This window comes from Eurosta solidaginis, chromosome 3 (assembly GCF_040869045.1).
Source record: "Eurosta solidaginis isolate ZX-2024a chromosome 3, ASM4086904v1, whole genome shotgun sequence".
Taxonomy (NCBI): Eukaryota; Metazoa; Arthropoda; class Insecta; order Diptera; family Tephritidae; genus Eurosta; species Eurosta solidaginis.
Window position 1 is genome coordinate 157,535,638 of NC_090321.1, and position 21,723 is coordinate 157,557,360.

Here is a 21,723-nt window from a genome sequence, read left to right on the forward strand (position 1 = left end):
AAAAAACTCATGAGAATCGGTTAATTTTTGACGAAGTTATAGTATGCTGTAATGCATTGCATCAATAAATGGGGGGGAAAATCTTTAATATTCAAAAATTCATATCTCGAAAACAACGAGTTTTGGCTAATAGGCATTTGGCCAAGTTGAAACATGAACTGTTCACTCAATATAGAAAAAGTTTAAACCAAAAAAAAATAACCCCTTTTGAGAAATAAATTTTTGAAAAAAGTCATAAATTTTTACTAAATACTAAAAAAAATTTTTTTTAACTATATGATATTGTTTATAAATTTATATAAAAGTAAAAGTAATAACGAACATTTCAAAGAAAAAATCTTGAGAATCGGTTAATTTTTGACAAAGTTATTGACAGTTGAAGAAATAGGTGAATAAAATATCGATTGCATTTTATCGAATTCAATTGCCGATAAATCCAAAAAAAAAAATTTTTTGAGGCAAAAAGAAAACACTTGTTTCATTATTTTGACCAAAGAACAACATATTAAAATTTCATCGAAATCAAAAATCATTTCCTGCACGGACCGGGTGTCTTGAAATGGAATGAGCCTATGCATAGGGCCCATTGAATCATTAAGTTATTGTATTGATAAAAGTGAATGGAAACATTGCGACTTGAAAAGAAGTGCATATCATTCTCAAAACTTACTTCGCCACTTGGAAAGGAACTCAAAGAAGCTTACTTAAATGCAATTAATCAAAAAAGAAAAAATCAGATTCTATATATTTTCGCTCAGGAAGAATGAGACCAAATCCAGAAACAGATTATTGATAGATAAAATCATCAAATCGTTTGATAGAACAAGGGGGAGTTTGGAATAATATTGATACATGAAAATTTGGAATGACAACTCAGATTTCCTCTTAAACTTTTTTCTTTCGGACTACGAGGAATTATTGCTAATAATTTATTAGAAGATCCTCTTATAATTAATTACACCTGATTATTGCAAATCAAAGAAAATCAAAGCTTTCTGCTTTATATAGTGTATGTATGTATCTATATATATGTTTTCACACATATCTATATTTTGGATTATTACTTAATCAATTTGAAACATATAACTAGTATGCAAAAATTAATTTTCTTATATCCGAATCGTCGAACGGAACCGAAAACCCGGTTCAAAGAGCCAAATAACCGCTATGATGAAGTAGTCTAAAGTACAAAAACGGATCGAGCTGCTGAACCTAACGGATCACATTTTATATCCGGCGTACATCCCTGAAATATAGGGTGGTAACACTGACTCATATGTATGTACATATTATCGACCCTACAGAAGACTAAGAATTAATTTTTGCGAGAAAGACTAACACATTTCGTTATTCGGGTGGGTGCAAAAAATGAACTGTGCTAGTTGCGAATAACGAAACGTGGCCATGGGAATTTGAAACGTGCTAGTTTTCTTTGGAAGCGACGATATAGCATATTATATTTCGCAGGTTTTATTGTGAACAGATGTACATAATTCAAATTTAAAATTTGTTTTTCATAGAACTTCATTAAAAAAAAGAAATTCAAAAAACTCTATGGCGGTAATTTTTGCCCCTAGAAGTATTCTATGCAATACCGGCTGTTTTGGGGTGCCATATAATCTCATGAAATGAAAATTTGGATTTATATATGTTTGCAATAAAATCAGTGATTCTTATTTTGCATATTTGCTTATAATTGAGCATTCGAACTTGTTTTTTTTTTCTTCACTAGGGAAAATTTATTCGCATAAACTTTGATGCTTCTGGTTACATTTCCGGTGCGAATATAGAAACATATCTGCTAGAGAAATCTCGTGCCATTCGACAAGCTAAAGATGAGAGAACTTTCCATATATTTTATCAGTTACTTGCCGGCGCCTCACCTGTGCAACGTGAGAAATTCATACTCGATGATATCAAATCATATCCATTCCTTTCCAATGGCAGTTTGCCCGTACCAGGCGTCGATGATTTTGCAGAGTTTCAAGCAACTGTTAAGTCAATGAACATCATGGGAATGACAAGTGATGATTTCAATTCCATATTCCGTATAGTGAGTGCTGTGTTATTATTTGGTTGCATGAAATTTCGACAAGAGCGTAATAATGATCAAGCTACGCTTCCCGACAATACGGTTGCACAAAAGATTGCCCATTTACTTGGTTTGGGCGTAACAGATATGACAAGAGCCTTTTTAACTCCACGTATTAAAGTGGGCCGAGATTTTGTTACAAAAGCCCAAACAAAAGAGCAAGTAGAATTCGCTGTTGAAGCAATTGCAAAGGCATGCTACGAACGAATGTTTAAATGGCTAGTTAACCGTATTAACAGATCATTGGATCGTACCAAACGACAGGGTGCATCATTCATTGGAATTCTGGATATGGCGGGTTTTGAAATATTTGAATTGAACTCTTTTGAGCAGCTTTGCATTAATTATACGAATGAAAAATTGCAACAACTTTTTAATCATACTATGTTCATTCTAGAACAAGAGGAATATCAGCGTGAAGGTATTGAGTGGAAGTTCATTGATTTCGGTCTTGATCTTCAGCCAACAATTGATTTAATTGATAAACCTGGAGGTATAATGGCATTGCTGGACGAAGAATGTTGGTTTCCAAAAGCAACAGATAAAACGTTTGTAGATAAACTCGTGTCAGCTCATTCAATGCATCCGAAATTTATGAAAACCGATTTCCGTGGCGTTGCAGATTTTGCTATCGTTCATTATGCCGGTAAGGTAGATTATTCGGCTGCGAAATGGCTGATGAAGAACATGGATCCATTGAATGAAAATATTGTATCGTTACTGCAAACATCGCAGGATCCTTTTGTTGTAAATATTTGGAAAGATGCTGAAATTGTTGGTATGGCTCAACAAGCTTTAACCGATACACAATTCGGTGCTCGCACCCGTAAAGGCATGTTCCGAACCGTTTCACATTTGTACAAAGAACAATTGGCTAAATTAATGGACACTTTGCGTAACACTAATCCAAACTTTGTGCGTTGTATTATTCCGAATCACGAAAAGCGTGCTGGTAAAATAGATGCGCCCTTGGTGCTAGATCAATTACGTTGTAATGGTGTATTAGAAGGTATTCGTATCTGTCGCCAGGGCTTCCCAAATCGCATTCCATTCCAAGAGTTCCGTCAACGTTACGAACTTCTTACACCGAATGTTATACCAAAAGGTTTTATGGACGGCAAAAAGGCATGTGAAAAAATGATTCAGGCATTGGAATTGGATACGAATCTTTTCCGCGTTGGACAATCGAAAATCTTCTTCCGAGCTGGTGTATTGGCTCATTTGGAAGAGGAACGCGATTACAAGATAACTGATTTGATAGTGAATTTCCAAGCGTTCTGTCGTGGTTATTTGGCACGTCGAAATTATCAAAAACGTTTGCAGCAACTGAATGCTATTCGTATAATTCAAAGAAACTGTGCTGCATATCTGAAATTACGCAATTGGCAATGGTGGCGTTTGTACACAAAAGTTAAGCCTCTGTTAGAGGTAACAAAGCAGGAGGAAAAACTTGTACAAAAGGAGGATGAACTCAAACAAGTGCGTGAGAAATTAGATGGTCTAGCTAAGAGTACACAAGAGTATGAACGTAAATATCAACAAGCACTTGAGGAGAAAACCACTTTAGCTGAACAATTGCAAGCCGAAATTGAACTGTGTGCTGAAGCTGAGGAGTCACGTTCCCGTTTGATGGCTCGTAAACAAGAGCTAGAGGACATGATGCAAGAGTTAGAAACTCGCATTGAGGAAGAGGAAGAACGTTCTCTTGCATTGGGTGCTGAAAAGAAGAAGCTTGAATTGAATATTCAAGATCTGGAAGAGCAATTGGAAGAGGAAGAAGCAGCACGGCAAAAACTGCAATTGGAAAAGGTGCAATTAGATGCGAAAATAAAAAAATATGAAGAGGATTTGGCTGCCACTGACGATCAAAACCAGAAGCTTATAAAAGAAAAAAAAATCTTGGAGGAACGTGCCAACGACCTTTCTCAAACATTGGCTGAAGAGGAAGAAAAAGCAAAGCATTTAAGTAAATTAAAGGCTAAACATGAAGCCACAATAGCTGAATTAGAGGAACGCTTGCATAAGGATCAGCAACAACGACAGGAGTCTGATCGCACGAAGCGTAAAATTGAAACAGAAGTAGCCGATTTGAAGGAGCAATTGAATGAACGCCGATTGCAGGTGGAGGATATGCAAACACAATTGGCGAAACGGGAGGACGAGCTAACGCAAACATTGATGCGTATCGATGAAGAGTCCGCAGCTAAAGCCAGCGCCCAAAAAGTGCAGCGTGAATTAGAATCGCAGTTAGCTGAAATTCAAGAGGATTTGGAAGCAGAAAAGGCTGCAAGAGCAAAGGCAGAAAAGATACGTCGAGATTTGGGCGAAGAGCTAGAAGCACTCAAGAATGAACTTTTAGATTCATTGGATACAACAGCCGGTGAGAATTTGAAATTGTTGTTACACATCAGCAGTCGATGAAAATAGCCTCATTAAATTAAAATATATACATTCATATTTTAGATTTGTTTTGTAAACGTTTATACATATATATTTCTTATTTCCAATTAAATGTCCCTCTTTTCTTTGCCATTTATAGCTCAACAGGAGCTACGTTCGAAGCGTGAACAGGAATTAGCTACTCTAAAGAAGTCGCTCGAAGACGAAGCAGTAAATCACGAATCATTTTTGGCCGAAATGCGGCATAAGCACTCGCAGGAATTGAACGTTATTAATGATCAATTAGAAAATTTGAGAAAAGCAAAGGCAGTGCTTGAGAAAGCGAAAGGTGCTTTGGAGGCAGAAAATGCAGATTTGGCTACTGAATTGCGAAGCGTTAATAGTTCCAGACAGGAGAACGATCGCCGAAGAAAACAGGCAGAATCACAAATTGCCGAACTACAGGTACGTCAGTTGAAATGTACTCATAAAACCTAAGCTTTCTGGAAAACCATTGAGCAAAATTTTAAATCACTTCTGCGTATTGGATTTGGACTGACTGACTCGTTTATTTCAGCTTAGGAGTGGGGAAGGTTTAATTAAGTTGTCTGATTCCAAGAAAAATTAATATATGGATGTAGAGGTTATAGGTTGTAATAGTAAAGAAAATGAAATTGAATCACAAAATAGCTTTTTGAATGAAAATAAAAATGGTTCTGATCATTGTGGGTGGGGAGGGAGGGATGGCCTGAAGGTTTAATGTGGCCATATAAATCGTTCCCGAGATGGTCGGGCTAGCACCTTGATGCTGTGTTACCGGAGCGTACTGGATCAGTATCCGGCAAAGGACCATCACATCGATAACACTCCCAAAGCCTTCGGGGAGTAACCTTATCGCTACAACAACAACAACTACCTTGCCACATCATTCATCTTCTCGGGAAAAGCCGGAGTCTTAGCTTTTTCTCCCTTTGGCTTATCTCCTACTTCCCTAGTTTACACTTCGCTACTTTTGATGTCCTTCCTATGACTTGCAGCTTTCGAGGTAGATGCTATCTCGCTATTGGGGCCACCTGTCCTACAGCTTTAGGCCTACTTATCTTGTCAATGCGGCTGCCCTGCCTTGCGGCTCTAGGACTTGGTCCTGTCTGCCTTTTGAAAGCAGGCTTGTCGCCTTCCGCCGAACGTTGCCTCTTCATTCTGCCATTCGACACTTCTTCCTACTCGTACCGGTTGCAGTGCCGAGAGTTTCTCGCAGCAAACCTTTTGAACTGCCTTCGGCCTACTTCTACCGCCTCATGAGCCCATTCCAAGCGCTCGATCTCCGCGGGTCGACCACTGCTCCCAGGCGTTGGACAATTCTTAGTGCTGATCGGTAATGCGACAGGGCTTTCTTACTTCCTCTGCCCAGTACCCTTCTCCACTCTTCTACTCCCTTTTCAGTTGTATGCTTTTCCAACACGGATTTCATTGAATCAGCACTACTCTCGTTTCCCGGGTCCGACGCATCGCTTAATGCGTTTTTGTCGTTTTTGGCTTGTGACTCAGTCCTGCCATTATCACCGTCCTTATTAGAATTAGATAATGAGTCGTTCATCTTCGTCGTATGACCACCCACATGCCCGACAGGGCGAGCTCAGCTGTTCAGTATTATTTACGGGGAAAGAACCGTCCTCCACAGCAGCGCCCCTTACTGTGGTAATGCCATCAATACTTCCCGAATGGTCCGGTATCGGTTAGGCTTCGTTTGAATTTATCCCCTGGCTGCAAATTGTCCAATAGGCACGGTCCGAATAACGCCGTGAATTAGGGGGTTGACAGTTCTTGGTCACCGACATTCCGCCGTCCTCCTATGAGACGAAGCGGCGTAGATACCAGTCCTAAACCGCTGCGCCTCATAGTCGGGCGCTATGGTGTTCGGCTAAGCCCTCACACAAACGACAAGGTGCCTACCTTAGTGAGGGATATTAGAAGCATACTTCCAAACCCTTTTCCCAAATAAAGCCAGGTAATTCATGCGAGAAATTTACAATTTCATCAACACAAATTGTTTTTATTGGAATACATTTTACATCTGTGTCGAAATCCTGTTTTCTATATTGCATTCGTGAAATATGTAACAACAAAAGAAAACGCCAGTTGAATGTATCAGAGAAAATTAAAAAGTATGCTGCTTTCCTATAGCCACCACCCTTTGATAGCGGAGGAAGGAAAGGAGATGCCCTTACTTAGCTGTGAACTTTGAGAGGATAATGATTTATATTCATTGGTGTTTCCAAATGCTTTCAGTTACCACTCACAAGAAAAATCTGATGAAATAATGAAAACTGTGACCCGAAAAGCCACCCACATCAACCGGAGTAAGTTCCTATACACAGACTAACTTGTAGTTTTTCAATTACTTTCGCAATTCCTTTGAGGAATAGAATGGGAAATTCCAAAGTATTTTTTCCATTCCTTGTAATGTAATTGGAAAATTTTCAATTACAATTGCAATTCCTTTCGAAAGTACTGTGGCAGAAATTACATTTGAGCAAAGTATTTTTTTTTCTCAATTACCCACCCAGCATTTTTTGAAATTATTAATCGTATTTGTCTTTTTCGAGTCTCCAGCATGATCAAAATAAGCATATATGCGCTCATTTTCCGCTCAGAAAAGACTCCCTCGTCGGGAGAAAATGGTACCCTACGCGCGACTACACTTGGTGAGCCTCTTTTAACCCATATTTCTAATCAGTATTTAGTCTTTTTCGAGTCATATTTACCATAATTTATGAGTCTAGTAGGAATAATTTTTAAGTGTGTTTTAAAGCTTTTGCGATCAAAAGAAGACTCAAAATTGACTCCCTCTTATGAGTGAAATATGATTTATTGAAAAAGCAACAACGAAATGTAAAGCAGACAAAAATTGTTTACTCAATCATATTTCGATCCCCAATGTGATCAATTTGTTATCGCTTTACATTTTGTTGTTGCTTTTTCAATAAATCATATTTCACTCATAAGAGGGAGTCGATTTCGAGTATTCTTTTGATCGCAGAATTGATTAAACAGTTTTTAGTCGTCAGAAGGAGTCGAAAATGTTTCATTGTGGTGATTTATACTTTGATCAATCTTCCATATGCTATGTGGGTACAAACAAAAAATTTTTTGTAATTGGGCCTCAAAAAACGAAATTACTTTTGGTATTTTTTTTGAGGAATTGAAATGTAATCAATTCCTTTGCTGTGGATGAAAGGAATTGATTACTTTTTCCAATTACTGAGGAATGTAATGGGTAAAGTGATGGATCAATGGGGTGACTTTGGATTCTCCTAGTGTTAATCACTTATTTGGTTTGGTGAATAATTAAAATTTTTTAGTATTAAATAATGGGGATTATCCATATCAAAAGGGAGACACTCACAATGTCAAGATCCAGACACACCAAAATACAAACTTCAAAATTTCCGACAAGTCAAAATACAGACAAATCAAAATACAGACAAAGCAAAATTAAGACAATTCGAAAAATAGACACATCAAAATGCAGGCAAATTAAAATTTTGACAAATCAAAATACAGATAAATCTTAATTTAGACAAATCAAAATACATACGAATGTAAATTCAGAAAAATCAAAATACAGACTAATCATAATACGGAAATTCCTAGACTCTCCGTTCAAAAATAAATGTACATACTTTAAAGGACTATGGATTTTTATTTCAATTAATATTTTGTATCTTTATAAATGAAGATAAACCTATGTATGTTTAAATAAGCTCAGCGAAGGGATCGCGTAGCCGGTGTTGGATCGGCTAAATGTTATTATTATTTTTTTTTTTCGAAGGCGGCCTACGCGGAAAGGTGTTCTGGAAAGAAATACTGGGGATCGCGTAGCCGGGGTTGGATCGGCTAATGGTTATTTTTTTGAGCGCGGCCGGAGGCCGCCTACGCGAAAAGGTGTTATGGGCAGAAATACTGTGGATCGAGTAGCCGGTGTTGGATCGGCTGGGGTTATTTTTTTTTGAAGCGCGGCCGAAAGCCGCCTACACGGAAAGGTGTTCTCGGTAGCAATACTGTGGATCGCGTAGCCGGTGTTGGATCCGCTAAAGGTTATTTTTTTTAAGCGCGGCCGAAGGCCGCCTAAGCGAAAAGGGTATCCAGAAATGATGGGTATCCAGGAACCACTTATAAGATAACGCCTTATCGGATGTGACTTTGAATAGTGTACGTACTTGTCTTAATGATGTATTTATCTCTAATCAAATACCTTAAAATTGAAGAACCATCAAAATTTTTCCAGTTGGTAAGCGTGATTGTGATCTTTCTAGTTTTGAGAATTTCAGGCCAATTTATCTTATATCTGTTTTGTTGCAGATAATTAATAATTGTATTAAGGATATGATTTATTAGTTTTTAGAGGATTCCAAAAGTCTACCAAATAATACGTCTGCGTATAGGAAAAATACATCAGCTTCTATGTGCTTGAATCATATATTACATAAAGTGAGTCTTCTTAAGAGTAAAAAATTTCATGTTTTGCTATCCACGACCGATATTAGTAATGCTTATAAATGTGTTGATGTTAAGGTTTTAAAACTTGTTCTTGAGAAATTTGGATTACAGCAATTTTATATTGAATGGATTATTACTTATACTTGGAAATTTCTCTACTAATATTTTTAATGGGCTTCCTCAAGGTAGCTGTTTATCTCCTATTCTTTTTATACCCAGCTGTATTTGTACACAGGGTATTATAACTTTGATTGGATAACGGTTGGTTGTACAGGTGTAAAGGAATCAAGATAGATATAGACATCCATATATCAAAACCATGAGTATCGAAAAAAAATTTGATTGAGTCCGTCCGTCTGTCCGTTAACACGATAACTTGAGTAAATATTGAGATATCTTCACCAAATTTGGTACACGAGCTTATCTGGTATCAGAATAGATTGGTATTGAAAATGAGCGAAAGTTGATGCTTGCGCCTTACCAACTCCTCGCCGCCGTATTTGAATAGATCTGCAAGCAATCCATCAACGGAGGAACTACAAGCGTCATATATTGAGGGCACTGTTCGAAAGGCCCTTTTTTGGATTGACTTGGTCTGCGGATTAAGCTCTACAGTGGTTATTGTTTAGTTAATGCCAAAATTCATTATAGTGGCTGCCAAAAGCTTTTGTCTTTGCTATTGAGTTTCCGTTCTCGCAACAACGATCTTGGTAGCCAGCGCAATAAAACATTCCTACCGCGCAAGCTAACTATTCGACTATCCACTATCAGAAGGTATTCCATGGCAGTGATATTTGGAATATTACTCCTTGAGGCTTTCCTTCGCTTTACATTGTTACCAGATATGCGTCCATATCTGTCAAGCAACTTAACCAGACTACTGCCTTTATGTTCTGCGTAACTACAACAATTGAATTTCCATAAGTTATATATAGGGACAAAATTTTTGGTTTTTTTTTTTGCCATCCAAAATAACTTTTCCTTTTATAACTTAAATAGTTACCTTGTTGGATAGAGTATGAAATATTAGAATTTTCCATATACTTTGTTTTTGAAAAATTGCATACTTTGCAAAGTGTAATTCACTTTTCTTGTATTGGTCATAACTTCGGAACGGGTAAAGATATCTTAACCATTTTTGTTTTAAATAAATCTTTGTATTTATTAAAGGTAAAATTAGCTGAAATTGAACGCGCACGATCAGAACTTCAAGAGAAATGTACAAAACTGCAGCAGGAGTCAGAAAACGTAACGAATCAGTTGGAAGAAGCCGAATTAAAAGCATCGGCAGCTGTTAAATCTGCTAGCAATATGGAATCACAGCTGACGGAAGCACAACAATTACTTGAAGAAGAAACTCGTCAGAAGTTATCACTAAGTTCAAAACTGAGACAACTCGAATCAGAAAAGGAGGCACTACAGGAACAATTAGAAGAAGACGAAGAGGCAAAACGGAACTATGAACGAAAATTAGTTGAATTAACCGCACAAATGCAGGATATTAAAAAGAAGGCGGAAGAGGATGCAGACTTGGCTAAAGAATTAGAGGAAGGCAAAAAGCGTCTCAATAAGGAAATTGAAACTTTGGAACGCCAAGTAAAAGAATTGATAGCGCAAAATGATCGCTTGGATAAGAGTAAAAAGAAGATACAATCGGAACTGGAGGATACAACTATTGAATTGGAAGCACAACGTACAAAGGTAAGTCATAATAAATACTAAGCTATCCTCCAGCTTTTTAAATTAATGTTTTTTTTTTTTTTTAAATCGAAAGGTGCTTGAATTGGAAAAAAAACAAAAGAACTTTGATAAAATTCTTGCCGAGGAGAAGGCCATTTCAGAGCAAATAGCTCAAGAGCGCGATACTGCGGAACGTGAGGCCCGTGAAAAAGAAACAAAGGTGCTTTCCTTAACCCGCGAATTAGACGAAACGTACGATAAGATTGAAGACCTCGAAAATAAGAGAAAAGTGCTGCAGAACGAACTCGATGATTTAGCTAATACTCAAGGCACTGCCGATAAGAATGTGCATGAATTGGAGAAGGCTAAGCGTGCTTTGGAATCACAATTGGCTGAGTTGAAAGCTCAAAATGAGGAGCTAGAAGACGATTTGCAATTGACAGAAGATGCAAAGTTGCGCTTAGAAGTAAACATGCAAGCGTTGCGATCACAATTTGAACGCGATTTACAAGCAAAAGAAGAGCAAGCCGAAGAAAAGCGCCGTGGTCTTATCAAGCAGTTACGTGACTTAGAGGCCGAGCTAGACGAGGAACGAAAACAGCGTACTGCAGCCGTAGCAGCAAAGAAAAAATTAGAGGGAGATCTCAAAGAGATCGAAACAACTATGGAAATGCATAACAAAGTGAAAGAAGATGCCTTAAAACATGCCAAAAAGCTGCAAGCTCAAGTTAAAGATGCCTTACGTGATGCTGAAGAAGCTAAAGCAGCGAAAGAAGAATTACAAGCAGCAAGTAAAGAAGCTGAACGAAAAGTAAAAGCATTAGAAGCCGAAGTAATGCAGTTGACAGAAGATTTAGCTAGTTCTGAAAGAGCTCGTCGCTCAGCTGAAACAGAACGGGATGAACTTGCAGAAGAAATTTCCAATAATGCCAGTAAGGGCTCTCTTATGATTGATGAGAAGCGTCGATTAGAGGCGCGAATTGCAACATTGGAAGAAGAACTAGAAGAAGAACAATCCAATTCAGAAGTGCTATTAGATCGCAGTCGCAAAGGGCAATTATCAATAGAGCAGCTTTCGACAGAATTGGCAAATGAAAAATCCAACTCGCAAAAGAACGAAAATGCCCGCGCGTTACTTGAGCGACAAAATAAAGAGCTTAAAGCCAAACTAAACGAAATTGAAACGGCGCAACGCACTAAAGTGAAAGCCACCATTGCAACTCTGGAAGCTAAGATAGTCAATCTTGAAGAGCAATTGGAAAATGAAGGCAAAGAACGTCTTTTGCAACAGAAAGCCAATCGCAAAATGGACAAAAAAGTAAAGGAGCTAACAATGAACATTGAGGATGAACGCCGCCATGCTGACCAATACAAGGAGCAAATCGACAAAGTATATTTTTAAATAAATATTAATTACTAAGGAATGTAAGCGCATATTTTTTTCTCTTTTTAATGTAGCTTAATAGCCGTATGAAATTGCTTAAACGCAATCTGGATGAAACCGAAGAAGAGTTGCAAAAGGAGAAAACGCAAAAACGCAAGTACCAACGGGAGTGTGAAGATATGATTGAAAGCCAAGAAGCAATGAATCGAGAAATTAATTCTTTAAAAACAAAATTAAGGTAAGTCACATAAATTAATTAGATTTTATTACAAATCTACAATTTTATTTAAAAAAAAAATGCCGTTTTTGAATACCTCAATTTGTGATCACTCAAATATCCATACGTTACGTTTACTTCTTTTTGTGATAAAGCTCGTAGTTACTTGAGAACATTTTTTTCAATAGATGTGAAAAACATTCATTTTAATTTTATTTTCAAAATCAAATTAAATGTATGTATTGTATTTTGATTATTAAAATATAGATCGATGCAAGTGGCAGAAACTGAAAAGGCTAAGGCCTATTCGCCTAAGAAGGACGCTTCACTGATTATGAATTGTGAAGGCTTGTAAAGTGGTGAATATAGAACTTAAACCGGGAAAATGTATAATGTAAGAGTATCGAATTTTTGTAATTCTTAGTTTACGCACGTGTTCATTAAATTCCCCACGTCCTTTGATACCACCCGTAATTTATATATAACTATAGCAATATATACCCATTTAATGGAAAAATGTTTCCCCTTATAGTTTTAAAACAACTTAACACCATGTTTGTTAGAACTCCCTTTAAGCGTAACAAACTATTAGGGAAGACAAAATATAATATCCGCGGAAGTAAGAATTTCTTACTTCACATTTCGGCTTAATGTATGTTTGATACTAGCAGTGAGGGGGATATCGCTAAAGGGTTGTGCAGGTAGTCAATTTTAGAATTTATATAACTAAAAATGATATTATTTTTGTTGCTTTTTCGGCCTTTGAATTGAAATAATTTTAATGATCTTAAACGAGCTCTAGGCCACATATTAAATGAAATACACACACTTGTTGTATATATTTAGCGTTATATGAGCCGTTTATTTTGAAAGTGGCATAAGTCATTTCATGTCGTTTAGGTTCAGTGGTAATTTGTTTGTATCTCTCCTCGCCTCCAATTTTTTAGAGTCCAATATCCAAAATATGCAATTCTTATTATTATTTTATAATTGTAGAACCATCTATATATGCATTCGTTCAAAAATAACAATGCATTTAAGACCATGAGTTGGAAATGACTTATGCCACTTTCAAAATAAACGGCTCATATTTAGGTCGATATTTCGATTTCAATTTGAAATCATCTTCAGGACTGAAAAATGTTATAATATTAATAAATAAACAAAAAATCGACACTGATGATGGCACAACGCCGAAACCGGTTTGTCTCAAAACCAAATTTGACAAGGGATGACGGAAAATCGTTCCAATATACATCAATAAATAAACACATAAAGCCAAATTGCACAAAAGTATATCATCATATACCTACATTCTTGACTTCACCTAGTCGACTAACTTAATATTTAAAGTTAAGAACAGAGGAATATGAACACAAAAAAGGTTAACAAACAAAAGGAAACACCGCTATGGTAAACAAAATTTGATACAAACAACAATACATGAAATGGATATATGTACATATGCATTTTACCATTTCATGTATTGTTGTTTGTATCAAATTTTGTTTACCATAGCGGTGTTTCCTTTTGTTTGTTTACCTTTTTTGTGTTCATATTCCTCTGTTCTTAACTTTAAACAGGCATGCTTAACGAACGAAACGATATCATTTCGTTACGATAATCAACGTTAATAAACGAAACGAAGTCACTTCGTTTCGTTTATTAACGTTAAGAACGTCAAATTAACGTTAATTTGACGATCTTAACGTTAATAAACGAAACGAAGTGACTTCGTTTCGTTTATTAACGTTGATTATCGTAACGAAATGATATCGTTTCGTTCGTTAAGCATGCCTGACTTTAAATATTAAGTTAGTCGACTAGGTGAAGTCAAGAATGTAGGTATATGATGATATACTTTTGTGCAATTTGGTTTTATGTGTTTATTTATTAATATTATAACATTTTTCAGTCCTGAAGATGATTTCAAATTGAAATCGAAATATCGACCTAAATATAACGCTAAATATATACAACAAGTGTGTGTATTTCATTTAATGTGTGGCCTAGAGCTCGTTTAAGATCATTAAAATTATAACTAAAAATTTAAACTGCTTAACCAACTTGTTTTCTTTTTCAATGCAGTGTTTAGATCCAAATCCTTTATATTGTCAAATATTGATGCCTATTGCGGTATCCGTCGAATGCTTTGCGGTTATTCTATTGAGCTATTTTTATTGAACTCATTTGAACTTTTAATGAAACTTCCTTCTTTAATGTTGCAAATTTCGGTACAAGATTGGGCCATCTTGCAGTCTTCCGATATTTTTAAGGAACTTCTCAATTAGCTAGAAACTTGAAACTTATCACACAGTTCTTATAACCTTACACTTAAGGGCACCGATGCAATTCAAAACAAATATCCATTAGGTGGCTAAAGGGCAGATGTAATTAGAAAATTCGTAAGAGATTTGGAATCTTGGGATTTATATGTAACTTCCCGGTGGTTTACCTTAAAATTCGAAATATAGAAAAATCGTACGGATCAGATGCAATCTTGTGATAAATTTTTGAAGGGCTTGTAATGAGGTACAAGCTTATACGTAGTTGAGAACCCGATGCCAGTGCATTAAAAAGGAAACAATTGTTGTAGCAGTTTTTCGCCCGATCCAATAAGTACGAGTACTCACCAATTATCATCAATATCCCCTAACGGGATTCCAAGGAAACTTGCAACATGGGGGGACAGAAGAGAGGGGGGTGTTATAGGCATTGGTTCCACATTGCAATTGAAAATAAGATTGGAGCTAGAGTGACGCGCGTATCCCTGGTGAGGTTTTTTTTCTCTTCTGGCATAGAGTTTGGACGTCTTTTTTGTGGATATCAATGAGGACCTTTTTGCTTTTCTTCTACATACGGCTCAGTTCCCAGTTGCCGTATTTTCTCATAATGTTTGCGGAGATGACTTCTTAAATGCCTGGGAGGCGGGACTTAAGAAACGTATTTCAGACGCCTCTTCAATCAGATGTCTGTTGGGAAGCCCAGGCTTCTGGGTTTTCAAAAGAAACTGGTCCTCCTTTCATTTCTCTTTCTAATGGGAAGTAGTCTCGCCTCACTGTGTAGATCGTTTTCTGGGGGCATAAGAAGACAGCCTTTAGTGATTCTGAGGGCAGTGTTTTGACAGGCTTGGCGACCATATCGGGGACGCGTAGCATGCAAGCGGCCGTTCAATTGTTTTGTAAGTAGTAATGAGCATCTCTATCTTCACCCTAAGTGCTGCCGGCAAGAGATTTAAGGATTTTATTACTGCTCTGGATTTTAGTACAATCCCGGATGCATGTTCGTAAAAATGTAGATCCTGATCGAACATTACACCTAGTATTTTTGGATGTAAGACAATCGGCAGCGTAATGCCGTCGACGTGGATGTCCAATATGGTCGACATTTTTTTTGTGTATGTTGTGAATAAGGTCGCCGATTATTTGGTCGGTGACAATGTCAGGTTTCGTTTCGTGCCAAAAGAAGAAGAGAAATTTGGAAAGTTCATACGAGACTTCGAATTTTTCGCTCGTTTTTCTTCGTGTAGCTTCCCGGCAAGCTAGAGCTAGAGACTTAAATTAAACGCATTTCAAATGCCATAGTACGATACCTTTATCTTTATTTAAAAATTTCAAAACCAAAACTCATCAATATTATGTCTGTGTTTAAAGACACATTTTTCGCTACGTTTTGATCATTTTATATGATGGAAGTGTTTAAATTTTCTTTATTTTTATTACTATTATTTTAAAACTCAAATCCGCAACTGATTTCCAGCGAGTCGATCCGCATTCCACTCGAAGTCGTAAAATACGCCTTTCAAACATTTGGCATTGCTTAAAGAAATAAACATTTTAAGGCCAAATTACACGTTTGATTCGTTTTTGTGAAAATTACTTTTAAAAGGGTTATCATACCGGGTCAAATGAACTTATCAAATTTACCTCATTTAAGAAACCCAGAAAAAAAAGATGATACAATTCCAATCTTAAACTTTTTATTGATCATAGATACTAGAAATATTGATCAATTCATTAGTACCCAAGTGGAAAGATTGATTTTGAGCTGAGATGGGGCATTTTCGAAACAAAATTTGAGATAGAGCGTTTTTGAAACAAATTCTGAAATAGGGCGTTATTCAAAAGTTTTCTGACGATTTCGAAACGATACCCGAGGTACGATGATATTTCGCTTAGCAGTCGAAATATAGGTAAATCGCAATTTTTCGTATAAGGTTCATGCGAGTAATGAATTTTTTTTTTTTTCAACCAAAAGTAAATTGAGAAGTTTTACGTCGTGCTATTATTATACATGTCTAGAAACTGAAAGCAACCTGCTATACCAATTAAGATCTTGATACGGGTGGGAGTGAGGGAGCTCCTTGAGTCCCAAACCTCTATTTATTCAACCACTTGTAAACGGAAAGCATGCAATCATTTATTTCTTAGTAACCTCCGAAATCATGCATGTTTAAAGTAATACCTTGCCAACAAGTTTTAATACAAAGTAAAGTAGGTAATTTATAAGTTTTTATGTATACATCTTTATTTGAAAAATTTATTATTTATCCTAAAGCCTTTACCACGGCAAAATGTTAGCACATTGAGGACCAAATCACAATCCTTAGTGTGTACAAGACAAACTGATGCAAATAAAAAACTTAAAGAAATCCCAAAATAATGTTGGAGTTTTTAGCAAAAGCTGCATTGGAAAAGTAAAAGAGTATATGCGATTTAAGTTTACTTCCATAAAGATACAACCAAATATGGTATCAGAGCTAAAGAAAAAACCAACTAAGTCGTCAACTAGTAAACTAACATACATGCCACATGCACTACAGATGATCCGAGCAATCCGCGAAAACTTTTGTTAGTAGCTAACCGGAAAAAACTCCGATGAGAATCAAAGTGGAATGTAAAATCGCCGTAGGCGAAAATTTTCTGTTATTGTGAAATAAATACAGGAGTTGATTGAAAAAGGTGCGTTTTCCTTTTTCATTCGTTAGTACTATTAACAACATCTGTGTTTGCGAAAAGTAAACAAATAAATTATTAAATTATACAACAATTCCTAAATTTAAACAAATTAAAATAGTGGTTATTTATTTTTCTCGACTGGCGTTATTTGCCTTTCGAAAATTAAAAATGCCAGTAAAATAACCAGGGCTGTTCAAAAATGTTTATATTGAAATGCAAATCACAATACATATACATAATTATATGTACACTGAAAGTTCTTTAAATTGAAAAAAAAAAATTAAAATATTTTTCTTTAAATGTTTAAAGAATTTTGATGGTTCCCTTAATAATAAATTTCGCATTAAAATTTTTCTCAGTGCTACATTATTTTTGAAAAATTTTGTGGTGTCAATTTGAATATTATACCGAAGTACCTTGGCTTCATATGGAAGTGCTTTTTCTTTCGATAATCGATTTTATATATAAGCGCTCCCATATTGCTATGAATTTTTGTTTTTATATTCAAAGTGTGAATTTATATCTGTGCCTATTTTTCAGGGCAAAACAAACACAAAAGTGCGATAACTGTATAGGGGTTGAACAGCTTTGAAAATAATTAAATAAAAAAGTGACGCAGGCAAAAATCGCGCGTTTTTTATTCCGCATTTTCATTTTTTTGTGAATTAAATAAATACACGAAGTTTGATGAAAAAGGTCCGTTTACCTTTTTCATCCGTTAGTACTATTAACAACATCTGTGTTCGCTGAAAGTAAACAAATAACTTATTAAATTATACAACAATACCTAAATTTAAACAAATTAAAAAAGTGGTTATTTCCTTTTCTCGATTGGCGTTATGTCCCATTTAAAAATCTAAAAAAATCTGCCGCAGGTAGATTTTTGTTAGACTTATGGTGTTAAAAATTATGTGTAAATTTTGCTGATGGGCCTTGTTATGAACTCGATTCGAAATAAATTTCTTTCGTATTTGAAAAAAAAAGTATGTAATTTAAGTGTTCGAATCGCATTTCCGTTCAAATTGAGTTAAAGAATAAGGCCGCCCAACCAAAAAAACAGCAAATTAAGCCAAGAAAGCAGTATAAAATAAATATTACTGCTTTTATTCTGTGAAAATTGGTTATACATAAAAATGTTATATTTTAGCATCAAAAAAAAAAAAAAAAAACTAAATTTTACTGAAAAAATTATTTCAAAGCATAAAGGCAGTTTAAGTCAAACTATTATATGAAAAAATTTAAAAAAAAACAGTCAATTTCATTTTACTGCTTTTAGATTTAAATAAAAAAGTTTATATTAATATCGATTCCTCTATCCGATTACAAACCACCAAAAGGAAACAAAACAAGGTACATTTAATATGAGAAAAACTCGATTTGAAGCCAATGCGTTGAGCAATTTTTTACTGAGCAAAGTCCCGGAATCTATAGAACAGATAATATAAAAAGTGAAAGTTCTACCATAGAAAGCTATATTATGAAATTTGCACAATACTTTCACCTTTTTGAAGATCTAAAGAATTATAGGACCATAAGCATAAAATTACTATTCATGTGTCCTATTGAATTAGTTGAAGTTAGATTGTATTTTCAATTTTTAAATACAATATAAATTAAGTGCAAAAAAGTGATTCAATTAATATCATAATTTATAATATATTGCTGAATTTACCATTCATAAATGGTTGAGTTTCCATATTTTGGGGAAGTGTTGGTATTAATATTAAGGGCGGAACCCTATCTATAAGACGATCAGGCCAATTCTAAACAAAAAATCCGTGCGAGTTTTTTTCCCTTCTCCCATTCCTCGTATTCTAAATAAAAATTCCTTGTGAGTTTTTTCACTTCTCCCTTTCCTTCTATTCGGAACAATGTTCGAAAAAGCGAAAACCGGTTATGGGAGAAAAGTAGGTATTATGAGTATGAGTGAGAGGGAGATTTCTCTGCCATTACTTAGGAGTTTTTTCACTTGTTCAATTAAAGGGAATGCATCGAAATAATTAAAGGAAATTGGTTCCTTTAAGAAAGAACACTTATTAGCACAAATTTGTGCTAAAATATGTACATTCTACCACAATATTCTTTATTTTAAGTCGAAAAGTATATCATAAGCAACGGAAGAGCTCTTGGTATATTTGATGCAGTCATCCAGAAATTGCGCAAGGATTTTTTAAGAAGGCTTAAATAGATTTTGGCATGTGACAAAAGACGAATTTAACTCAACTTGGCCGCCAGAAAATTGCTTTAGTGAATGGAAGCAGGCAACTCCGGCAGATTTATGTTATCCCGCCGTCTTCTTCTTATGCTCCTCTGTTGATGTTGCTGTGGCACCAATTCATTACTCATTTCAGTGAATACCACATGAAATGCAATACTGTGCATTGTTTATATTTTATTTCTTAATTTCAAACAAATTCGCAACAATAATTAAACTTTTCAATTTTTTAAACAAAATAAGAAATGCGCAACGAAATTGCAATTGACAAAACAGCTGACTTCGAAAATTAGAAATTCCTATTCCCGAATTATTGTTCTCCCTAGGAGAAAAGGAATTTGAGGAATTTTTCCGCGGGAATAAAAAAGTCCGCGAGAACAAAATTCCGAGGGAATATTTAGAATTGGGCTGGATATTTTTATTAAACATTTTCAAACAATAATTGCGTGAAAACTACATACAATTTAAGCTAATTTAAGCGTGTTAAAAACCAACTAAATCCACAACTACGATGGGGTGCAATAATGTCCGAGGAAATAACGTCTCCCAGCGGGTTAGGGGGTCAGAATATACCCGCGGTAAGTATGCCTGTCGTAAGAGGTGACTAAAATACCAGATTCAAGGGGCTGTGTAGCGCAACCCTTCAGGTTGGCAGCGCAATATATAGCTTCTCCAAACCCAATTGTCAACCTCACCTATTCGCGGCGAATCCTGTTTCACTAACAGACGAGGCTCTGGCGACCCCAAGCTCCTCATGGAACTTGGGGGTGGGAGGCAGGGAATGGCCTGAAGGTTTAATTTGGCCACATAAATCGTTCCCGAGATGGTCGGGCTAGCACCTTAATGGTGCTGTGGTACCGGAGCGTACCGGATCTGTATCCGGCAAAGGACCATCACATCGATTACACTCCCCAAAGCCTTCGGGGAGCAACCTTATCGCTACAACAACAACAGCAGGAAATAACGCCGGCGGGCTTTATTAATTAGTTTACCTGTGAGAACGGTTACCGATGTGCAACCAAAATATATTAGGGAAAAACTTAAAAAACGTGCGTTTTTATTCCTAATGACCTAGAGCCCGCTAAAAGTCAATAAATATAATTCAAAGCATAGGTCGCATAAATATTAATATTGTAACGAATTTACTGCAATTCCTCTTATTTGCAACCTCCTGCTAACGTTCGAATCACTAAACTGTTGAATAAATAACTCCACTTTTCAATAATGCAAAACGGCCTTTATTAAAGTTCTTCACAATAACACTACTATTGCTCGCCAGATAGCATCTTAAATCAAACTGATTATCGTGCCTCTACTGTTGCTGCCTTTTATACTCTGTGATTTCTCGTTCGCATCTTCTAGGTGCTTCCATTTCCAGAATCTACTAGTTGGCCATCAGCTATAAAATTACTACGTTTATAGCTTCTCATACGCGCGTGTATGTGTGAACACAATTATCATTGCATACTTCCCAGCCAGCATTTTTTGAAAATTTTTATCAAAAAATATTCTAATATCATACCCCCAGATGATTGAAAACGTTCAAATTTAAAAGTATTTTTTATTCGAAAATCAATGTATCGTCGGGAGAAAAGTGTACCTTAAATGTGATTATTCTTGAATAATCATTTATGATTCATATTTCTAAATATTTTTTATTCATCTTTTTATCATACTTGATATTACTGGAAGATTGACTTTACTTCTTTTGGAATAACATTTGATTACTTTTCACAGTCATTTTTTGATCACATTTAAGAACATTTTTCAATCATATTAAATGATGATTTGGAATCATTTGTGAATACGATTGTGATTAATTTTTCCATTATATTTAATACATAACTAAATACTATATAAAAATCATATTTCATCAGGGGTGAAAGCATCCGGAAGCTCGGAAGTAAGCTTTTGAACCGCAGGTAGTAATTAATTTGACCGTTGTCAACACACATGGTAACGATGTCACTTTAAAAATCACGATTTTACTATGTCATATCATTCTTTAAATATAACTTGATGTTTTTGACAATCATAGCTCATGGAGGATGTTGAAGCCGGGTCCAGGCGTGTCGATCAAGCTTAACTTACCAGCGGTTCAAACAGCTTACAACTTCCGTACATCTGTTTCATCCAGTATGTCTTTTCTGGGAAGCCGCATCTAGAGAAATGCTAGAAGACATCTTAGGTTAGAAGCAGCATTTATATTACTTTTAGTCTTGAAAATGTTTTGTATATTTGTAATTTTTTTGAAATTTATGATTGAAAAAATGTGAGCAAATGAAGAAAAATCAGATT

The 21,723-nt window shown here is 35.7% G+C and overlaps 1 protein-coding gene across 5 annotated transcripts in view; it reads left to right on the forward strand.

Moving 5' to 3' along the window:
* Positions 1-21,723, forward strand: part of zip (myosin heavy chain 10) — a 242,554-nt gene that overhangs the window by 210,250 nt on the left and 10,581 nt on the right. For 4 of the 5 annotated variants that reach the window (XM_067773456.1, XM_067773457.1, XM_067773455.1 and 1 more), the window contains exons 8-12: positions 1,733-4,472; positions 4,632-4,936; positions 10,142-10,672; positions 10,746-12,041; positions 12,110-12,273. In XM_067773456.1, the coding sequence (XP_067629557.1) occupies positions 1,733-4,472; positions 4,632-4,936; positions 10,142-10,672; positions 10,746-12,041; positions 12,110-12,273 (5,036 nt within the window). Of the gene's footprint in view, positions 1-1,732; positions 4,473-4,631; positions 4,937-10,141; positions 10,673-10,745; positions 12,042-12,109; positions 12,274-12,519; positions 13,070-21,723 lie in introns of those variants that run through there. The other variant, XM_067773459.1, reaches the window with a different exon arrangement.